Source organism: Falco punctatus (assembly GCF_963210335.1).
Source record: "Falco punctatus genome assembly, chromosome: 18".
Taxonomy (NCBI): Eukaryota; Metazoa; Chordata; class Aves; order Falconiformes; family Falconidae; genus Falco; species Falco punctatus.
Window position 1 is genome coordinate 2297202 of NC_137598.1, and position 19826 is coordinate 2317027.

Genomic DNA, 19826 nt, shown 5'->3' on the forward strand with positions numbered 1-19826 from the left:
GGGGGGGTGTGACCGGGTCACCCCCTCCCCTGGGGGGCGGGCTGGCTGGCAGGGCACCCCGCTGGGCGCTGTGGGGCTGGGGAGGGACCCCCCCCCCTCTTGCCTCGCTCCCCCACGGCTGGCTGCCGGCCAGCATTGTTCTCGCCCTCCTCCTCCTCCTCCTCCTCCTCCTCCTCCTCCTCCTCCTCCTCTCCCCCCTCCAGCCACATCTGGCGCCGGACGCTTTCCTGGGCTCCAGCATGGAAAAAAAAAAAGGGGGTGTGGGGGTGCGTGCGTGTGTGTGTGTCCAGCTGCAGCCCCCCATTAGCACCCCCAGGCTGGGGCTCCCCATGGGTAAGGCACTGGGGGGAGTTTTCACCCCCATCCTATTTGGGGGGGGGGGGGTGGTCTCCAGCAGGCTGCAGCACGTGGAGGGGCAACATGGGGTACACCTGGACCCCCAGTGGCGCTGGGTTTTTTTTGGGGGGTCCCCCCCCTCCCCTCCCCCTGCTGGGTAGCCTGAATGCCCCACAATGCAGTCTGGACCCCCCAGTTATTCCCATGGGGTGAGCACAGGGCTGAACAGTGGGGGGTGGGTGGGCTGAGGTTGTTTGAGGGGGGCGGGGGGGGGGGGAGAGTCTGCCCCCATCATGAGGGGCTCCAGGCATGCTGGGGTGATGCAGCACGTCCAGGAAAGGCACTAAGGGGGTGCTGGGGGGGGTGGGCTAAGGGGCTGTGAAGCAGGGAAGGGTGAGGGGCTGCAGAGGTGACACAAAGGGTCTAAGGGTTGTTTTGGGGGCGCTGGGTTGCAGGGACGGCAAGGGGGGGGGGCGGGCTTTGGGGGTGGGCCCCCTCCTCTGGTGAGCCGCGGCTGGGGGCCCTGGGGGTCCATCCCTCACCCCCTGCCCCGGGGTTGTGGCTCACTGGGAGCCAGGGGACATCCCAGGCTGGGAGGGCAGGTCCTGGCTGGGTCCCCTCCCTGTTGTGCAAAGTTGGGGAAACTGAGGCACGCCCGGCAGATCAAAGGGGTGCAGGAGCCACCCCCCGCGCCCCAGCGGCCTCTCCGCGGGGGAGCACGGCCCCGCCGTGGCAACACGCAGCCGCTCGGACCTGGGATTTGCTTTTAATACCATGTACAAAGTTCCCCCCCCCCCCCAAAAAAAAAAAAAAAAAAACAACCCAGAAAATTTTTTAAAATTCTTCCAAAAATAAAATTAAAGGGACCCAACCCCCTTCTGTTCTGTGCAAAGAGAAAAAAGAGAAACCCCCTTCCGCTCCCCAGGCCTGACCCAGGCTCCAGCAAGGAAATAAAAGGGCAAAGCAAGGGACCTTGGGGGGGGGGGGGGGGGGGGCCCGGCTGCGGCACCCCACGGCGTGGGGGCAGGGGGGACCGTGGGGCAGCGGCAGGGACCCCCCGCGGGGGCTGGCAGCTGGGCTGGGCAGTTCCCAACCTCCCCAAGCTGGGCTCCTGGGGAGGTTTTCCCCCACCGGATCACAGCTGGGTAAGTGAGGAAGGGGGTGAAGCCCCCCCCCCCAATTCGTTATCAGCCCAGGGCTGAGCTTTCCTGGCGCGGGACGTGCCCGCTGGGCTGGCAACGGCTGGATGCGGCCACCGAGCCCACCAGCGCAGCAGCAGCGGCTCTTCCACCAACACGGAGCCAAAGGGAGGATGCAGCCCCCCCTCTCGAGGGCAGGTCAGAGGGGCCTCATCCCGGCCCCTTCCCCTGGCAGGGGGGGTTGGGGGGACCCCCAAAGCGGGGCAGCCCCGTGCCTGCCTCCCCGGGAGGGTCGGGGGGTGGTTCAGCGCTGTCGGAAAGGCGACCTATGTACATCCCTGAACGTGACGGCTCTCCGAGCCCCCTCCCCCGCCCCGTGACCCCGTGGGGCTGAGCCCGCTGCCGTGCGCGGGGGCGCTCCGGCCCCCCCAGCTATGAGGTCTGACACTGGACGTGTTGGCGCATGCCGTCCTCGAAGTCGTCTTCGTGGTAGGCTTCGCCGGTGTAGGGCCGCCGGCCCGGGCCGCTGTGGGATGTGTAGTCACTGAGCTCAACCTCCTCCGTGTCCTCCGTGGCCATCACCTCCTCCTGGGGGGGAAGAAGGCCTGGAGCTGGGCGCAGGCGGTCGGTGGGCAGCCAGCCGGCTCGGGGAACTTCACCTGTGACAGGAAAAAGGGAGATGGAGGCGTGGGGTGGTCACACGGGGACCCCAGGGATGGGAGATGCCTGGTCCTGCCTGGCTCCGGCTCCTCACCTGGAACTGCACGATGAGTTTTCCCTTCTGGAAAGGGCTCCTGTAGACGGGCATCCCCTCGTTGGGGACACACTTCAAGTCCCCAGGTCGGATAACGTCACCTGAGACAGAGCTTAGCATCACCTTGCTGTGTCCAGCAGCTCCTGGTGCCCCCCCAGCTCCTCACAGGGGTATTGCAGAGCATCCCATCCCCATCCCCATCCCCATCCCCATCCCATCCCCATCCCATCCCCATCCCCATCCCCATCCCCATCCCCATCCCCATCCCCATCCCCATCCCATCCCATCCCCATCCCCATCCCCATCCCATCCCCATCCCATCCCCATCCCATCCCCATCCCACCCACCTGGTTGGGAGGAGACGAGCAAGGTCCGGTTGTCCAGCGTGCGGATGACCTGTCGGCAGCCGCACAGGGCGTCCGCCAGGCTGATCTCCCTCTTGACGATGAGGTCGTCACCGCTGCGTCTGAAAACAGGGTGTTCCTTCTGATCCAGGACGATGATGATGTCCCCAGGCTCCAAGCCGGGAACCTGGTCTCCTTCCTCATGGAAGGTGATCTTCTGCCCGTCCTTCATGCCTGTGGGGTGCGTGGGGAGAGCTCAGGGCATGGGGGGCTGTTTCAGGGGTGACCCCGCTCCCCCACGCGGCCCCACCTCACCTTTATCCAGGTGAACGCTGAGGATCTTCTTCTCCCGCACGACCTTGCGGCCGTTGCAGGTGAGGCAGCAGTCCCGAGGCCGGATCCACTCGCCCTGGCCCTGGCACTGGGAACACATCGTCTGGATCTGTTGGATCATGCTGGGGCCCAGCTGGTGGATGCGAACCTCCATGCCCGAGCCGTGGCACTTGGGGCACCTCCTCTGCGCCCCTTCCCGCACCCCGCAGCCTGCGGTGAGGGAGGCAGAGGGGTGAGCAGCCAGGCTGGGGAGGACCCCCGGGTACCCGGCCCCTCCGGCGCTCACCTCCGCACTTCCTACAGATGATGTTCTTCTGCAGGGAGAGCTTGCGCGTGGTGCCGTTTGTAGAGGTCCTCCAGCGACACCGAGAGCTGGTGCACCACCGTCTTCCCTGGTTGGATGGAGGGGACAGCCCGGATCAGCGCCCAGCCGCATGCCACCCCCCTGAAGCCGCAACCAGACGGACGCCGCCCACCGCAGCAGCCACCACCACCGGCTCTCCGCGGGGAGCGGTGGCCGACAGCGTCCCTCCAGAGCCAGTCTCGCTTCATCCTCGGGGGGTGGTGGCAGGGACAGAAAGAGCTTTAAGCTGAGCGTGAGGGCTCAGGAGAGCCTCTAGCAGGGATCTCTTTGCGTCTCCAAGCCCAGACCTTGCCAGCTGCCCCAGGGCGGCCCTGGATCCGTGGCGTGGGTCGGGCATGGCTCTTACCCCAGGGCCCTGCGCTGCCCGGCCACGCTCCAGCTTATCGTCTCAACCGGGCTGGAGAGGCTCTACCTGGACTTGCCGAGACGCTCCCCTTGGCCTCCTAATTGCCCTGCTATTAAATCGTGCCACTTCAGCAAGAAACGCTGTGGCAAGTCACCCTCTCCCTGTGACCCAGGCCAAAAGCATCCATACAGTCACCGGAGCAGCCTTGCACACCCAGCGTCTTGCTGCAGCCTCCCCCGGGGCTCGCGGGGAGCCGAGGGCAGCGCTGGGCTGACTCAGTTGCAGCCCTGGGGATGGCGGGGGAAAGCTGGGACAGGGACAGGGAAGGGCCCTTTGAAGAGGGGCAAATGGAGAAAGTAATGAGGATGACGAGGAACCGCGTCGGGCTGTGGCACCGCGGGGAGGGAGGTGGCCCACAGGCGCCAATCGGATCCCGGTGCCCCCCCGAGCCAGCACCGCATCGTGCCTGGGTGTCAGTCCCCTCCCCCAGCACCCTGGGGTCCTGGCAGGTACCTCGCCTGTCCGCCCGGCCACGCATCCGCACTCCTCCGCCAAAAAAGAGGTCAAAGATGTCCATCGGGGAGCCGAATCCGCTGCTCCCTCCTCGGCTCCCCAGGCCACCCTCCTTCATGGCTCGCTCCCCGCCACGGTCGTAGAGTGCCCGTTTGTGGGCGTCGATAGCACCTCATAGGCTTGGGAGATCTGCTTGAACTGGGGAAGGGGGACAAAAGGGGGTGAGACAAGGGGCCAGAGAGCTGGGTGGGGGCCAGGGGGGCTGCACCTACCCGCTCGCCCTCACTGGGGTTCTTGTCGGGGTGGTAGCGCAGCGCCAGGCGCCGGTACGCCCGCTTGATCTCATCCAGGCTGGCTCCCGGCCGCACGCCCAGCAGGTCGTAGTATCCCGTCTCCTTCACCATCTTTCTTGCTCTTGACGTGCTGTGAGAGGAGGCGGCCCGTCAGCCCCAGCCCGGGACCCCCACCCCAGCCCATAACACCCTTCCCTGGCCCAGGACCATCCCCCCATGGGACTCACCAAGGCCTTTATCCCTGTTCTCCTCCCCGCGCCGGCACGCACAGCCCTGCCTCAGTTTCCCCACAGCAGCAGCATCCCATGGGGTGTGGGGTGGCGGAGGCTCCCCCGTCCCCTGTCCCAGCTGCTCCCCCCCCGCACCGGGGCAATGTGCCGGCAGTCGATAAGCCCACGCGGGGCGTGGGGTGTGTTTATCTTGCGACACGGGGGAGGGGGGGCACACGGGGGGGAAGCACCTGTCCTGTCCCCTGCCCATCCTGGCTCCCCTGGCAGGAGGTAAATAAGTGGTTAAGAAAGGCCACTAGCTCGGCCCCCCCAGGGCTGGCAGCCCCCCAGGACCAGGGCTGGATCCGACCCGCGGGGCTCGGGCATCTCCTTCCCCCCGGGCACCCCCGAGCCCCCCCATGGCGGGGGGGCGGCCGCTGGGCCGCGGTGCCACTCGGGTCCCCAGCCGTGACAGCGTGGGGACAGCCAGCCCGCAGCTCCCCCGTGGGGCACCCCCCAAGAACCGGGTACCCCCTGGGGGTCGCGGCCCCCCCCCCGAGCCGGCTGAGGACAGGCGGGGCCCGGCCTCCCCCTGCTGACAGGCCCCGGCGCCCCCGCCCCAGGCCCAGGCCCAGGCCCCGCTCCCGGGGGTGCCCCCAGCACCGGGCCGGGCCGGGCCCTGCCGCTGACGGGAGGGCGGGGAGGGGGGCGTCAGGCCGGGGGGGCCCGGAGGGGCCCGACCCCACTCACCGCCGCCGCCGCCGCTCCGCTCCCCGTCTCCGAACTCTCTGGAAGCCGGGGACACGCCCCCCGCGGTCCCCATTGGCTGGGAACCCTCCTGCGGGAACCGCCCCTCCGCCCCTCGCTCTGTTCCCATTGGCCTCGACTCCCTCTGTCACCCGCCCGCCGCCGCGCCCCCTCCCACTCACTTCGATTTTCATTGGTTGTTCCTTCTTCCGGGCCGGGTCGGGAGGTGGAGCGTCTCGTTGGCTTTCGATTGGTTGTGCCATCTCCCGGGTCCGCCTCCCGGGCTGATTTCTTTTCTCTCATTGGCTGGAGCCGGTTGAGCAATCGGATAAAAGAGTGGGAATTCCGAACGCTGCCGTCATCCTGCAGGGGGCGGCGTGGTGCGCTGAGGTCCCGATCCCGGGGGTCCCTGGGGGGGCGGGCGATAGACTGGGGGGGGGGCGGGGGCGCGGGCGGGCGACAGACAGACAGACAGACTGGATGGGGGGGGGGCCCTGCTCTCTGGTGCCCCCCAACGGGGAGCGGCTTTCGGGTGTGTGTGTGTGCCCCCAGCCGGGAGGTGCCTGGCTGCCGGCACCCCCCCCTCCCCAATATTTGGGGGGGCTGCCAACAGCCGGGGGAAGTTTGGGGGGCCCCCATGTCCCCGTGTTGGGGGGCTGCCAGGCAGACACCACCATCCTGTGGGGTGTTGTCCTGCTGGGCTGGTTTGGGGCGGGGGGGGGGTGGCATGATCAGATGGGAATAAACCCCTGGGGGGGAGAAGGAGGAAGGTGATGGGGGGGGGGGGCTGCCCCTTGCACCACCACCCCCCACCCCACCCCCCCATCCCCGTGGCCACCCCTTCAAGCCAGCTCCAAAATCACTGGCCATGTTTGGACAAGCAGCCAGGCCCCTCGCTGGCTCGTGGGGGGCTGCCCTGCCCCCCTAGCCCTGTGCCAGGGGGGTCCCATAAGCCTGGAGGTGATAAATCCCACCCCACCCCCCCCGAAACCCAACCCCGCTGGGCAGTTGTCGCCCCACTGGGGTTTCAGTGACCCCCATCCCACCTGCTGGGGGTGGGGGGTGGGGATTTGGTCTGAATTCCTGCAAGAAGCTGCTGCAGTGGGGCTGATGGTGAGGGGCTGGGAGCAGGGTCTGCCATGGGGTCGCCAAACTGGGAGCTGGGTCTCTAAACTGGGAATGAGGTTCTCCAAAGGGGGCAGGGGGTCCCCAAAGTTGGCGTGTGGTCCCCAAACTGGGCATGTGGTCCCTAAAGTGGGAACTGGGTCCTCAAACTGGGCATGTGGTCCCTAAAGTGGGAACTGGGTCCCTAAACTGGGCATGTGGTCCCCAGACTGGGAATGAGGTCCCCAATAGTGGGAACTGGGTCCCCAAACTGGGCACGTGGTCCCCAAAGTAGGAGCTGGATCCCCAAAATGGACATATGGTCTCCAGACTGGAAATGAGGTCCCCAAAGTGGGAACTGGATCCCCAAACTGGGCACGTGGTCCCTAAAGTGGGAACTGGGTCCTCAAACTGGGCACATGGTCCCCAGACTGGGCATGAGGTCCCCAAACTGGGCTGGGGGTCCCTGGCCACGCTGCGGCTGTTTGGGACAAGGAGCTCTGGGGCCAGGGGACCTCCCTGTCCCCTCCCGGGGCCGGATCCAGCACCAGCAGCTGGTGGTGACTCAGGGCTGGCACGGGTCACATCCTGTCCCCTGTCCCTGACGGCGTGACCCCTGCCTGGCCCTGTGCCCCGCACCCCCAGGGCTGGCTTGGTGGGGGTTCAGCACCCCAGTGTCGGTGGCCGGTTTGGCCCTGGGGGTCGGATCCATGGCCTGGTCGGATCCTGGGCAGGGGGACAGCCCAGTTTGTCCCAGTGCCACCTGTGTACTGGGGACCGGTTGTGCTGTGAGGAAGGAGATGCTTTTGTCGACGTTTCCTCCGGCTGCTGCGTCCGGGGGGGGTGAGTCACCTCCGGCACCCGCTGCCCCCCAGGTCACATGGGATGGGTGTGACTGGGTGCTCTGGGGTGGTAAAAAAATTTAAAACTGGGATGGCCTGGGGGGGCGGGGGTGGGGGTGGGGGGCTCCCTCTCTGCCCATCCTTGTGGCAGGCTGGATGAGAAGGGAAACTGAGGCACGGTGCTGGCACACGCGTGTGGGGGCTTCCCACCCCACAGCCCTTTTCCCGTCCTGCTCCTGCCCCACATCCCCCTCGTGATGCTGGGGGGGGGGGGGGGGGGGGGAGGGAGCACATCCCCTGCACCATGTTGATGGGTGCTGGGACCCTCCGCGGTGCAGCTGGGGAGGGGGTCTGGGGTGCTGGTTGGGGGTGCCCTGTCCTCCCCCAAGCGTTTTGGTGCAAAGGAGGGTTTTGGGGGGTGGGACCTGCGGCGGGGCGGAATTGGGTTTGGAATGGGGGTACATCACCCCGGGGGGGGGGGAGTGTTGCCCCAGGGACCCTGTGCGCCCCCCCCCCCCCCCCCCCCCCGGTGACAGACAGCCCCAGGCGTGCATTCCCGGCGGGGCTCGGGTCCTGGGGCTTGGCCGCAGGCATCCCTGCCACCCCGATTTGGGATCTGGGAGCAGCTGTCGCTGGTGGTGGGGGGGTCACAACCCGGCAGCTGGAGAGCCCCCCAAACTGGGCCAGAGCTTATTATAGCCAGCGGGAGCTATTCCTGGGGGTGGCTGACCCGGGTGAAGGGCGAGCCCCCCCCCCCCTCATCCCAGCGCATCGCTGGGGGGTGCTGAAGGGATGATGCTGGGGGGGGGATGGTGATGCTGGGGGGGCAACCACTGCCTGCATCCCTGCCTTGGTCTCGCGTGGGGGGCCAGCCCACCTGTCCCGGGGGGGGGGGGTGACCCCCCCATCAACTGCCCCCACCGTGCACCCCCCTTGGGGAGCGGTGGCCCCAGCGTGGCTCCTGCTGGCCCACTTTTAGCATCTCCGAGGGCTCATTTGGGGAGGGGAGCGGAGGCTGCCCCTGCCCCTCCAGCTGTATTTTTAGTCCTTCCCTTATAAGGTTCCATGATTTTTTGGGAGCTGTGAGCGGAATGAAGTCATCGCTGAGGTCATCCCACCTCGCCGTCGTCCCCCCCCCCCCCCCCCCCCCCCCATCCTGGCGCGGACTCACCCCCACAGGGAGTTTTTGTGTGGGCTCCATTGAAATCCCCCTCGCAGCCTCAAAGGAAACAAAACCCTTCCCTGGCTGGCGGGGGGGCCAGGCTTTGGGGGGCTGCGGGGGGGCCAGCCCCACGCCTGACCCCCCCCCCCCCTCCCACCCCCGGACCCCCTGCAACCTGCCCACCCTTTCGCACACGTGCGTGCACCAACGTGGTGCTTCCATCCGGGCGTGCCAGCAGGATTTGGGAGTGGGGTTGGCACCTCCGCTTCTCCTTCTGTCCCCCAAAATGGATGGGTGGCACTGGGGGGGGGGTGATGGCCGCAGGGGCTGACAGCCTCCGCTTTGGTCTGGTGGGCTTTGGGTCTCGGGGGGTGGGGGTCCCTGAGCTGCAGCCCCCCACTGGGGCCACGTATGGGGGGACCCGGGCACACTCGGTTCCCATCGGGGCACACTTAATCCATCAGGGACATGCTTAATCCCACTGGGGACACTCTTGGTGCCACTGGGGACGTTTGGTCCCCACCAGGAGCATGGTCAGTGCCACTGGGGACACACACAGTCCCATCGGGGACACGCTTGGTCCCATCAGGCACATGCTTGTTCCTGTTGGGGACACAATCGGTCCCAACAGGGATGCTCTTGGTCTCACTGGGGACACGCTCAGTGTCACTGGGGACACGCTTGGTCCCATCGGGGACATGCTTGGTGCTGTTGGGGACACACTTGGTGCCATCAGGGACACACAGTGCCATCGGGGACAACTTGGTGCTGTTGGGGACATACTTGGTCTCATTGGGGACACAGTGACTCCCACCAGGGACACACTTGGTGCTGTTGGGGACACGCTTGGTGCCATCGTGGACATACTTGGTGCCATCAGGGACACAGTGCCATTGGGGACACAGTGAGTCCCACCAGGGACATGCTTAGTGCCATCAGGGACACACTTAGTGCCATTGGGGACATGCCTGGTGCCATTGGGGACACACTAAATGCCATGGGGACACACTCGGTACCATTTGGGACACACTTGGTGACATGGGGACACACTCGGTGCTGTTGGGGACACACTCGCGCGTTTCCCGCAGCCGAGCCCTGCTGGGGTTTCGCTCTCCTGGCTGCCACCCTGGGGGGCTGCCGCCATCCCCACCCCACCGGGTGACCCCCAGCCCCTTCATCCCACCCTCCTCCTCCTCCTCCTCGGGGCAAGCAAGGGGCTCCCCCTCCCCCCCTCCCCCGCCATCTGTCCCCCCCTCATCGCTTTGTCAGCACCGGCTGGAATGTGGATTAATTTCGGGAGGAATGTCACCCCCCGCCTCACCGCCATCTCCTCCGCAGCATCCTGCCACCATCCTCCTGCTCTGGGGACCCTGGGACCGCTTGGGGGGGGGATGACACACTGAGGGTCTTGGGGGGGAGAGGGGGGGATGTTGCCAGAGCTGCCATCGGCCACCGACGGGTGATGCTGCCCAGGCCCCACTGGAGGGGTGTGCTGGGGCCAAAGGCTGATTAAACGCAGACTCAGCGCCTGATTAAACTAATCAGAGAGGTTATTTTTTTTTTTTATTACGGTGTTTGGATCTGTTGAAGTTTAGCCTTAAAAGGAAACCGTCGCCTTCGGGCAGGGGAGGGGGGCCGGGGGCTTCGCATGGAAGAAGGCAGATAAACGTCGGGTCCTTATCGGTCCCTGGCTCCCAGCATCTCCGGGTGCTGGCACTGGGATGGTTGGGCTAAATCCGGCGCGTGGGTGAGCGGTGGGGACAGCCAGGCGGGCGGCCGGTCCCTGGGCACCCAAGGAGCGGTGCTGAGCACACCCGTGGGTGCTCGGCGCTCGGTCCCCGGGGGATGCCATCACCGCCCAGGTCCCCTCGTCCCCTTGCCCAGGGTGACTCAGCCCTTCGCCCAGGATAAAGGAGCCCATTCTCTGGCTGGAGGCTGATTTATGCGGCTCTTCCCGTGCCTGCCCCACGCTTGGCCACACAACGGGGTGATTGAGCCCCCCCCCGGCTCCTCGCATCACCCCCCCGAAGCCCAGCACCCTTTGGGAGAAGGGGTAAAGATGCATCTGCCAGGATGACGGGGTCCCCGCCGCAGCGCGTGGGGTCCCCGGCAGCTCCCGGGGGTGGGCAGCCTGCCCGATCCGGGCAGGAATAGCGGCTGGTTGTGCTGGCTCATGGCTGGAGGCGCTGGCACGGGGCTGGGCTGGGCTGGGATCCCATCCTGCTCCCACCCGCAGGTCCAGGCGGAGGTCAGGGAAGTGTCTGCCCGCAGCGAGCCCTGGGGATGGGGGAGCATGGCCCTGGGGGGCTGCATCATCCCAGGGGTGGGGGAGCATCGCCCTGGGGATGGGAGAGCAATCGCCTTGGGGGGCTGCATCACCCCAGGGGTGGGGGAGCATCACCCAGGGGGGCTGCATTGCCCCAGGGGTGGGAGAACATTGCCCTGGGTGTCTGCATCACCCAGGGATGGGAGAGCATCGCCCTGGGGGGCTGTATCACCTCAGGGATGGGAGAACATTGTCTCAGGGATGAGGAACCATCACCCCAGGGGGCTGCATCACCCCAGGGATGGGGTAGCATGGCCCCGGGGGGGCTGCATTGCCTCAGGGATGGGGGAGCATCATCCTGGGGACCATGTCCCCAGCCCGTGCTGTTGGACAGCCCCAGGCGCGTTTTCCTGATGGAAAGCAGCCTGGAAGTGCAAGCTCTGCAAGCTGTGCCCCGGGGCTGCTGCCCCCGAGCACCCCCCCCCCCCCCCGAGCCCCCTAGCCATGGCAATGAGGAGAGCTGGGCTGCAGCGGGTCCGAGTGGGAGGACGAGGCTTTATTAAATTAACGTCAAGGCAGCGAATACATCTGGCATGGGTCAGCCCCGCGAGTGTCGGCAGGTGGGGGGCGGGGGACCCCGGGGGTGCCCTCACCCCGAGGCACTGGGTCTGGGGGTACAGCCTGTGGGGGTCCCCAGCTTCCAGCTGGGCTTCCTGGGGCAGGTGTGCTGGGGGGTTGAAGGGGGGGAGATTGCAGGGAAGGGGGAAATATGGGGTTTAAATTAAATACAGCCGCGGCAACCCACCCAGAGGGGGCAGAAAATGAGGCTGGGGTCCCGGAGCAAGCATGCGAATTTGGGGGGGCTGGGCAGGGAACTGAGCTTGGTGGTTCTTCACTCTGACAAGGGGTGCAAAAAATCCACACAAAGGTGTTAAAAATATCATAAAGAGATGGAGAAGCTTTAGGTGGGTGGGTGGGTAAAGTGAGGGGGCTGGGTTTTGGCAGGGAGGGGGCTACCGGAGGGGTCCCCCCCTGGCCACCATCACTCATCCCCTGAGGACCAGGGCTCCTGCTCAGCTCTCAGCCGGCACGCCGGCAGCTGGTCGGGTGCAAGGCACAAGACGTCCCCCCCCAAAGCGGACGGTATGGGGCCGGTGTTGGCTCCGCCGTGCTTGCCACACGGGGTGGCATCGGCCAGCTTGGTGGCAGGGGTGACATCTCCAGGAGCTGAGGGCTGTAGTGGCATCACCGCGGTGGGGTCTGCGGTCTCGGTGGGGAACTCCTGTGCCGGTGGGGCATCGGTGATGCCGTTCAGCACCTCCTCGGTGAATTCGGTCAGATCCTCCAGGCTGGCCTCCCGGTGCAGCCCGTTCTCAGCCCGAACCGGACCCTCTGTTGCCATTGCCGCATCTGCCGGTGCCTCCTGCACCGTCGGCTCCTCCTCACTGGACGAGGCAGGCGAGGAGTCTTCCCCAGTGTCCCGGGGGAGCTCAGTCCCGCCGGGATCCCGTTGCCCACCCTCAGCCGCCCTCACTCCCATCACCAGCTCCTGGTTGAACTCCAGGGCTTGCTCGACTATTTCCAATATATCCGAGTCTTTCATGACGTCTGCCGACACCTTTGCAGAGAGATCAGCCGCGCTCAGGCTTTCTTTAATCATCTCTGGAAAACCTCCCTGCTCCGGTGGGGAGCCCGGCCGAGGTGGGCCGGCTTCGGGGGGCTCCTCATCCCCGGCTGGGGAAGGGTTGTCACCCTCCGGTGCTTCCTCCTCCGCAGGTGGCTGCTCATCCGATGTCTGCTCTGCTTGGTCAGGCTGCGGAGAAACGGGCATCGTGGGGGTCTGGAGTGCTGGGGGGATGGGCACAGCCGTGTCATGGGGAGCTGTGCCGGGGTCCTCCTCCTCCTCCTCCTCCTCCTCCTCCTCCTGCCCCACCAGCCCCAGGTTGCAGCCAGGGAGCATTTTGGTGCTGCCGGCATCGCTCTCCAGAGCGAGCGGAATCTCCTCGTCCGATTCAGCAGCCAAACCCTCCAAGCGTGCCGGTCCCTCACCCGCGCCGGTGCCCGTGGCACCCTGGGCTGGCTCATCAGTGCCACCTGCTAATTGCCCTGCAGCCCCGGGGGAGCCGGGATCTGCTTCAAGCACAGCCGGGTCTTCCTCCAGCTCAGCAGTAAAACCTCCAGCATCATCCTCATCCTCATCCTTTGGCACCTCAGGTTCTTCTGTGGGCATCTTCAGGTCTTCCTCTGCTTCACCAACAAATGCCTCGAAGTGCCCTTCATCCTCTGGCACCGGGGATGCTTCTCCCGGAGCTTCCAGCTCATCTTTGCTGGCTTCGGTTGCTTCAACTTTGATTTCTTCAAAGTCCTCGGAGATCTCAGCCTCCTCCGAGCTGGACACCTCTTGGTTGGGAGCAGAGACCATGAAATAACCTTCCTCCTCCTCAACACCCTCTGCCGCAGGGGCTGCCTCTGTCCCTGCCTCCTCCTCCTGGCTCTCAGGCATGGTGGGAGTTGGTGGCTTGTCCCTCCTTTCCAGCCACCCTTCCTCCTCTGGAGCTGTTCCAGAGGCAGGGGCTGCCTCTGTGGGCTCCTCAGTCTCCGCAGGGTTTTGGCTGGGTGCACCCGTGGCCAGCATCTCCCCTTCGGAGAGGTCCAAGGGCGTGCTGTCGGGCAGCGTGGCCTCCAGCTCCATCCTCCTGCCCATCCCAGATGCTGGGTCCAGCTCTTCCGAGCGCTCAGCATCCTCCTCTGCCAACTCGCTGCTCTCCCTGCTGGTACCTGGCACCGGCTGAAGTGCCACAAGGCCGGTGCTGCTGCTCTCTGGCTGTCCCGGCTCTGAGCCGAGCTCATCATCAGCATCTTCATCCTGCACCTCCCATGGCTCCTCCGGAGCTTCGGTTGCCTCCCGGCTGTCCCCGTGCCAGGGGGCATCTGCGGGTGCCTGGGCAGGCTGCCCCGCGGTCCCATCCTGCTCAGCCCTTGCCAGCTCTGGGGCTGGCTCAGCCTCCGGCGGCGGCTGCTGCTGGCTCATCCCCTGGCTCTCAGCATCTTCTTCATCATCTTCCTGGGTTTCCTCCAGCTCTGCTGGCGACGTGCCATCTCTCTCTTCACTTTCCAGCCCTCCTGCACTTGTCGGGGTGTCATCTGCCCAGGCTGGCTCTTCTGTCCCTAGAGTCCCCTCTGTGTCCTCTGCTGTCACCTCCCAGTCCTCCGCATGGGCTTTTTGGCTGTCGCCATCACCCTCCCCGCCCCAGGGCTCCTCTCCTGGCTCCAGCTCCGGCTCCTGCTCCTGCACCTCTCCTGCAAAGCCATTTTCCTGCAGGTCCCTGGGCTCCTCCTGGGCTCCACTCTCCTGTCCCAGGGTTTCGGGTCCCACAGCCTCCCCTGCCCAGGGGTCTTCTCCTCCCAGTGCCTCCCCACCGGCATTTCCCTTTTCTCCCTCACCATCTTTAGCTCTGCCTGGGTCCTCCCTCTCCACAGCATTTTCTTCAGCCCCCGATAAAGCCTCTTCTGCTGGGATGGCCTCAGGGATGCTCGAGGGCTCCTGCTCTGGGCACGTCTCCTGCCCTGGGTGCATTTCCAGCCCCCTTTCCTCCTCTGCAGCCAGATCCATCTCGCACACGGGTATTTCCCGATATTCAAACTTCTCCTGCTCTCCATCAACAAGGTCCTCTTCCAGGTGACTTTCTGTGGGCAAAACTGGGTGGCTTTCCATGAGGACAGCTTGAGCAGCTTCAGCTTCCCTTTGGGGGGACTCGTCTTCTTGTGCATCCATTCTTTCATCCTGGAAATCACCTTCCTCCCCGCGGGGGCTGTGGGGTCCCCTCTCCTCCTCATCCTCCGAGAGGTGCGATGCCTCCATGCTTGGGGCCTCTGCTTCATCCTCGCCTTGCTCTGGCTCTTCCCAGCTGGTCCCCATCTGTCCAGGGCCACTCGTGGCCTCTTCGTGGGCCACTGTCTCGGGTTCCCTCGGGCTCAGTGCAGTGGGCATCTCCTCCTCCCATGCTCCCATCTCTTCCCGGCTCACCGCAGCGCTTAGGGAAGCAGCTGTGCCACAGGGATGTGGTCCTGGTGGGGATGTGGCTCCATCCCTCAGGGTGCTGCTCTCCACACCCAGCCCCTGGAGCACGGCTTCCCCAGCCCTCTCCTCCGCTTCGGGGGCTTCGTCATCCCAGGCACCCTCGGAGGGGTCTTGCTCTTCCCTGACCCCCTCTGTGACAGCCCCTTTGCAGGCATCGATGGGGGGAATGGGGCTAGGGGCATGGGTGGCACGGGGGGCCCACGTGGCGCTGAGCGTGGGCTCTTCTTTGGGCTGAGCATCGTCTTTCATTTCCTTGAGAGCATCCTCCAGCGCCTCGCTGACCAGCTGGGCTGGGAACTGCAGGCTGGGGGGGGCTGCTGCTCCCGGGGGCTCGACGCTGGCATCGTGGGTCTCCGCCGTGGCTCCAGGCAGAGGATGCTCCTTCCCTTGGCCCATCTCACCCCTGGCTCCCCCCGGCCAGGCGGGACCCTCTCCCCCTGGGCTCCCTGGCTCTGGCGGCACAGGGCTGGGAGGCTCTGGGGAGAGAGGAGGGGCAGCTTTGCCAGGCTGTGAGGGGCTCGGCGTGGGGCAGCTGGGACCACCCGGCTCCCTGGCCGTGCTGGCAGCCGGTGGTGCCGTGGCATGGAGGACTGAGCTGATTTTCTGGAGCTCCCTGGCACCGGGGCTCTGGCTTTTGGGTGTCAGGGGGTCACTTTGGGCTTTTGCTGTCGGCCCCCTCCCCTCTGCCCTGGGGAAGATGGAGGGGCTGGCATGGTGGTCCCAGGGCAGCAGCCGCCTGGCCTCGATGCTCACTGGTGCCAGCTTGCTGCTGCTGCTCACCTCCAGCTTGAGATCTGCAAAGAGCGAGGAGGAGCACGGTGAGCGTGCTGGAAAGCCGCTCGCGTGGTTCCCCCAGCCCTCCCCTGCCCGCCTGGCTGCCTCTCGCTGCCCCCTCTCCTATTTTTAAACAGCCTCTTCATGGAAAGTGGGAAATTCCTCTCTGGAGGGCAGCCGACACTGATGCTCCTGGGGAATTTGGCATCACGCAGGGACGATGCTCTGCCCGGCTGCAGCCGTGCTCGGGTCCCGCTGCTGGGGGAAGCGTGCAGGTGACAGGTTTTCCTCGTTAATTTTTTGGAGGAAAAAAAAAAATGTTGAGCTTCTTAATAGCCTGTGGTCCTGCTGGGCACGTGGATCCGCTCCTGCCCTCCCCGTGCAGGGGGGCTGAATTAAAAAAAGAGGCGAAGAAGTAGATAAGCCCTTATCTGCGCTGCGGTGGCTTCGAGCCCCCCGGCCGCTGTTCGCACCTTCCTATTGCGGCCGAGCAACTGCTGCCAGGAAAATGCTCATGTCTATATTCAGCCTCACCCCCCGACCCCCCCGGGGTGCTGTGGTGGTGGTGCTGGGGCTGGTGCTCCCTTACCTCGCAAGCCGTTGGCCAGCTTGTATTCCCCAGCTGGCATTTGCAAGCGGGTGCTCTCCGCTTCCAGCAGCGTCCTGCAAGGAGAGGAGCAGGGTGGGTGCTGGGGGTTGGGTGCTGGGGGTTGGGTGCTGGGGAGGGGTGGGTGGGTGGGTGCACCACGGTGAGAGCCCAGCTGCCCCACTGGGCTACGGTGGCTCCTTTGCAGGTAAACTGAGGCACGGAGGGGCTATGGGTGGTTTGGTTACCCTGGCCTGGCTCGGTGAGGGGCTGGGGGGGACCGGAGCAACCCCCCCTTGCTCTTGTCTCCCCTCCCATCCCCCGTCCCCAGGATTAGTGTCCGTGCTGTGCCGGGTGACATCATGCTCTGCCGGGGAGGCCCCTCGCCTGGGCTGGGGACAGCCCCTATTCTCATGCTAATTGTCCCCCCAGTCCCCTGGCAGCCTGCCTTTGTCTGGGGCCATCTGGAAGGGCTGGAAGAGGGGCGCAGGGCTGCCCCTAGGCAAGACCCCCTCACTTGTCCCCAAGACCTCCCCAGACCGCCCCCCACCCCCACCCCCCCGCACCCGTTGGGGACCTCACCTGTAGGTCGCCACTTCCAGGCTGAGGGACATCTTGAGGTGCATGAGCTGCTGCCTGTCCTCCAGCACCTGGGCGATCTGCACCCGCAGGGTCTGCTTCTCCTGCTCCAGGGCCTCCATTGCCAGCTGTGGGGGGCGTTGGGGGGGGGTCAGGGACACCTCAGCCCCACCAGACCCCTGCCAGATGCGGGAGCACGCAGGTGGCTCTCGCTTGCACCCAGCACCCCGCAGGATGCTGCGGGGAGAGGGGTGGTGGCCACTGGGTGTTTACTCGGGGAGGGTGCTGAGGATGGGGAGAGGGGGGCGATGGGGAGGGGGCTGCTGGGGGAGGGAGGGAAGGCTGGGGGGGTATCCAGGCCTGCAGGAGGCCAGCGTGGGAAAGAACCATCTCTGGGGGCTGTGGCACCCCCTGCTCCGTGCGCCCATGGCTGGAACAAAGAGGGACCCTTCCCCAGGCGTGGCTGCGGTGGCCCCCAGCCCCGTCGCCCCCCCCTCCGCCACCTCCCTCCCCTCAATGACTTTTGCAGCTGTTGGGCTGCAGCTGCAGCGAAGTCGCTCAGAGTTTCTCCTCCCCACAACCCCGCCGCAGCCTCTGCCCGCAGCCGGCCCTGGGGGGGCAGCGAGACCCCCGCTCTGCAGCCCAGCAGGACCTGGGGCAGGGGGGTGGGGGGATGGAGGTGGTGTCTGGCTGCTGCTCGCCCCAGGTCCCCGTTGTGATGGGGACAAGGATGTCCCCGAGCTGCTCTGCTCTTCCTCCCACCCTCCCCAGCTTCCTCCCCATCTGCAGCTCAGCCAGGGCCACCAGCCGTCCCTGCCCTGGGGTCTGCTCCCTCCCTCCGCTCCGTTGCCCTGGGCACCCCCCTAGGCACCCCCAGCACCCCACTCTCCCCCTCCCCAGGGGACCAGTGTCTCCCCACCGCCTTTGCCCACCTGGAATTTCTCTGCCTCCCCGTGCTGCTCCTGCCACTGCCGGGCCAGGCTCTCCTCCAGCATCTCCTTCCGTGCTTTGAGCCCCGCCAGGTCCTTCTCCAGGTGCTGGAGCTGCAGCTGGCTCTGCTGGTTGTCCTCCGCAGCCTTCCAGAGGTTCTCCTTGGCCTGGCAGAGGGAACCCTCCAGCTGTGACACCTCTGTCTTGTAGGTCTCCACCGCCCCTTTCCAGATCTCCGAGAGCCTCTTGGAGTAGTCCTCCACCTCCACTGGCTGGAAAGCCACCGGCGCGCAGCGGAAGGTCTCCAGGCTCTGCGAGAAGTTTGCGATCTCCTGGTCCAGCCCCGCTTTCTCCTCCTCGTGCACCTCCAGCAAGGCTTCCACCTCCTTCTCCAGCTGCACGGCTCTCTCCTTCAGCCAGATCTGCGCTCGCCTCTCCTCCTCCAGCTCCTTCCTGCTCAGGGATAGCTGCTTCTTGGCTTCTTCTCGGGCCGCCTGCTCCTTCTGGCACCTGCTTTTCACCTGCTGGACCTCCTCGTAAAGGTTGTCCCTGGCCAGCTCGGCCGTGCACTTCTCCCTGAAGGCATGATCCAGCGCATCCCGCAGGGTCCGCAGCTCCTCTTCATACTTCGCCCTCCACGAGTCCCCTGCGGGGCTGCCCTTGGCGCTCTGGATTTCGGCTCGCAGCACCTCGTTCTCCTCCTCCAGGAACTTCACGCGGGCCAGGTAGGCCTCCAGCCGCTTGTTGAGGTCCCACATCTGCAGTGATTCCTCGCCCAGGGCTCTTGCCCCAGCGAAACTTTCCGTGCTCAGCATCGGCGCTGCCGGAGGATGCCGGAGCTCTGGAGGATGCCGGAGCTCTGGATGCCGGGGAGGATGCTGGGGCTCTGGAGGAGAGGGAAGAAGGCAGGGAGGGAAGCCAGTGGCTGGGAATGGAGGGGAACGCAGCTATTCATACTCCACCACCGGGCGAGTGGGAGGCCCCTGAGACCCGGGCGAGCAGCCGGATTTAACCCTTCCACAGCCGGGCTGGCTCCAGCCCACATGGGCTCAACGCCCAGCCCTGCTCTGGCAGACACCGCCGCGATTCCCCAGCCCTGGGGAAGGGCAACGTGTCTCTTCACGCTTTGGGAGGATGGTTGGAGGGGTTGGATTCCCCCCGCTGGCATGGCTCAGCTGGGAAAATCCCCCCCCCACCCCCCACCCCCCAAGCCTGAGCGCCGTGCCGGGGTGTGGGAAGGCTGCCGGTGGGCTTGGGGGTGTCCATGGGGGTGGCTGGTGCCCATCCCTGGGGGCTCGGCTGCAGGCACCCCTCCACGGCGGCTCACCGACCTCACGCCGCTCCAAAATCTGGGGCCAGGGGAGCCCAGGTGGAGCCCCTGGGGGGGTCTCAGTCCTGACGGCTGCACGGGGGACACCGGTGGCTCTCGGTGGCCGGGGCAGTTTTGGCCCCAGCACAAGCTACGTCTGAACTGGTGCCCAGGATCCAGCCATTCCATCATCCCTTTGCACAGGGACAACCACCTCGAGGGGGGGCGGGGGGACACATGGGACAGGAGGGGCATCATCCCCGCCACCCCCCCGCCTCGGGGTGCTGCAGCCAGCTGTGTCCAGCTGCGATCTCCTTGCTTTCCAGATGGGCGCCGGGGGATGCGCCCAGCAGAGCTGGGAGCCCAACAGGGACCTGCGGCCGGTTTCGCCGGCAGCCTCCGAAATTTGGCAAGCGCCGGCTCAACATTTGGTTTCATTCACAGCTTTCACCCGCGCCGCCGAGCTGTCACGGTGGGGTTATGAATCGCTTTGTGGGCAGTATGTGGGGGTGAGGATTTTTTTTATTATTATTATTTTCACTTCTCCCTCCCTCCCCCCCCCCCCCCCCCCCCCCCGCCGCCTTCCCTGCCTCCATTTATTTAGGGGGGGAAGGCAGCGGGGCTGGCAAGGGGAGGAGGTTTAAAAATTGAAACTGGGGAGGATTCCGTGAACAAAAGAGGCAGGAAAACAGCATCTGGGGAGAGAATTGTGGCCACTTTTTTCTTCAGGTCCTCCCACTCCCGGAGAGATGGTGGTTTTCCCACGGGAGGGTCCCCGCTCTGTCCTCACCAGGGCGAGGAGGAAAAGAGTAAAT

General features: G+C 65.8%; 2 protein-coding genes across 2 annotated transcripts; both read right to left on the reverse strand.

Annotated features, from left to right (window-relative positions):
• Window positions 1-1163: 1163 nt before the first annotated feature.
• Window positions 1164-5656, reverse strand: LOC308055115 (dnaJ homolog subfamily A member 1-like). Its single transcript, XM_080368717.1, is given in 11 exon segments — window positions 1164-2065; window positions 2068-2134; window positions 2230-2330; window positions 2577-2807; window positions 2889-3116; window positions 3193-3250; window positions 3252-3298; window positions 4130-4294; window positions 4297-4327; window positions 4402-4552; window positions 5382-5656. Coding segments are annotated over 11 exon segments (1497 nt in total). The 5' UTR covers window positions 5642-5656; the 3' UTR covers window positions 1164-1907.
• Window positions 5657-11287: 5631 nt separating this feature from the next.
• NES (nestin) lies at window positions 11288-18859 on the reverse strand. The gene is made up of 4 exons (XM_080368869.1): window positions 17705-18859; window positions 16776-16900; window positions 16197-16270; window positions 11288-15627 (listed from the first exon to the last, which is right to left on the reverse strand). The coding sequence occupies exons 1-4, from the start codon at window positions 18515-18517 to the stop codon at window positions 11795-11797; spliced, it is 4845 nt and encodes a 1614-aa protein (XP_080224995.1). The 5' UTR covers window positions 18518-18859; the 3' UTR covers window positions 11288-11794.
• Between the last annotated feature and the right edge of the window lie 967 nt (window positions 18860-19826).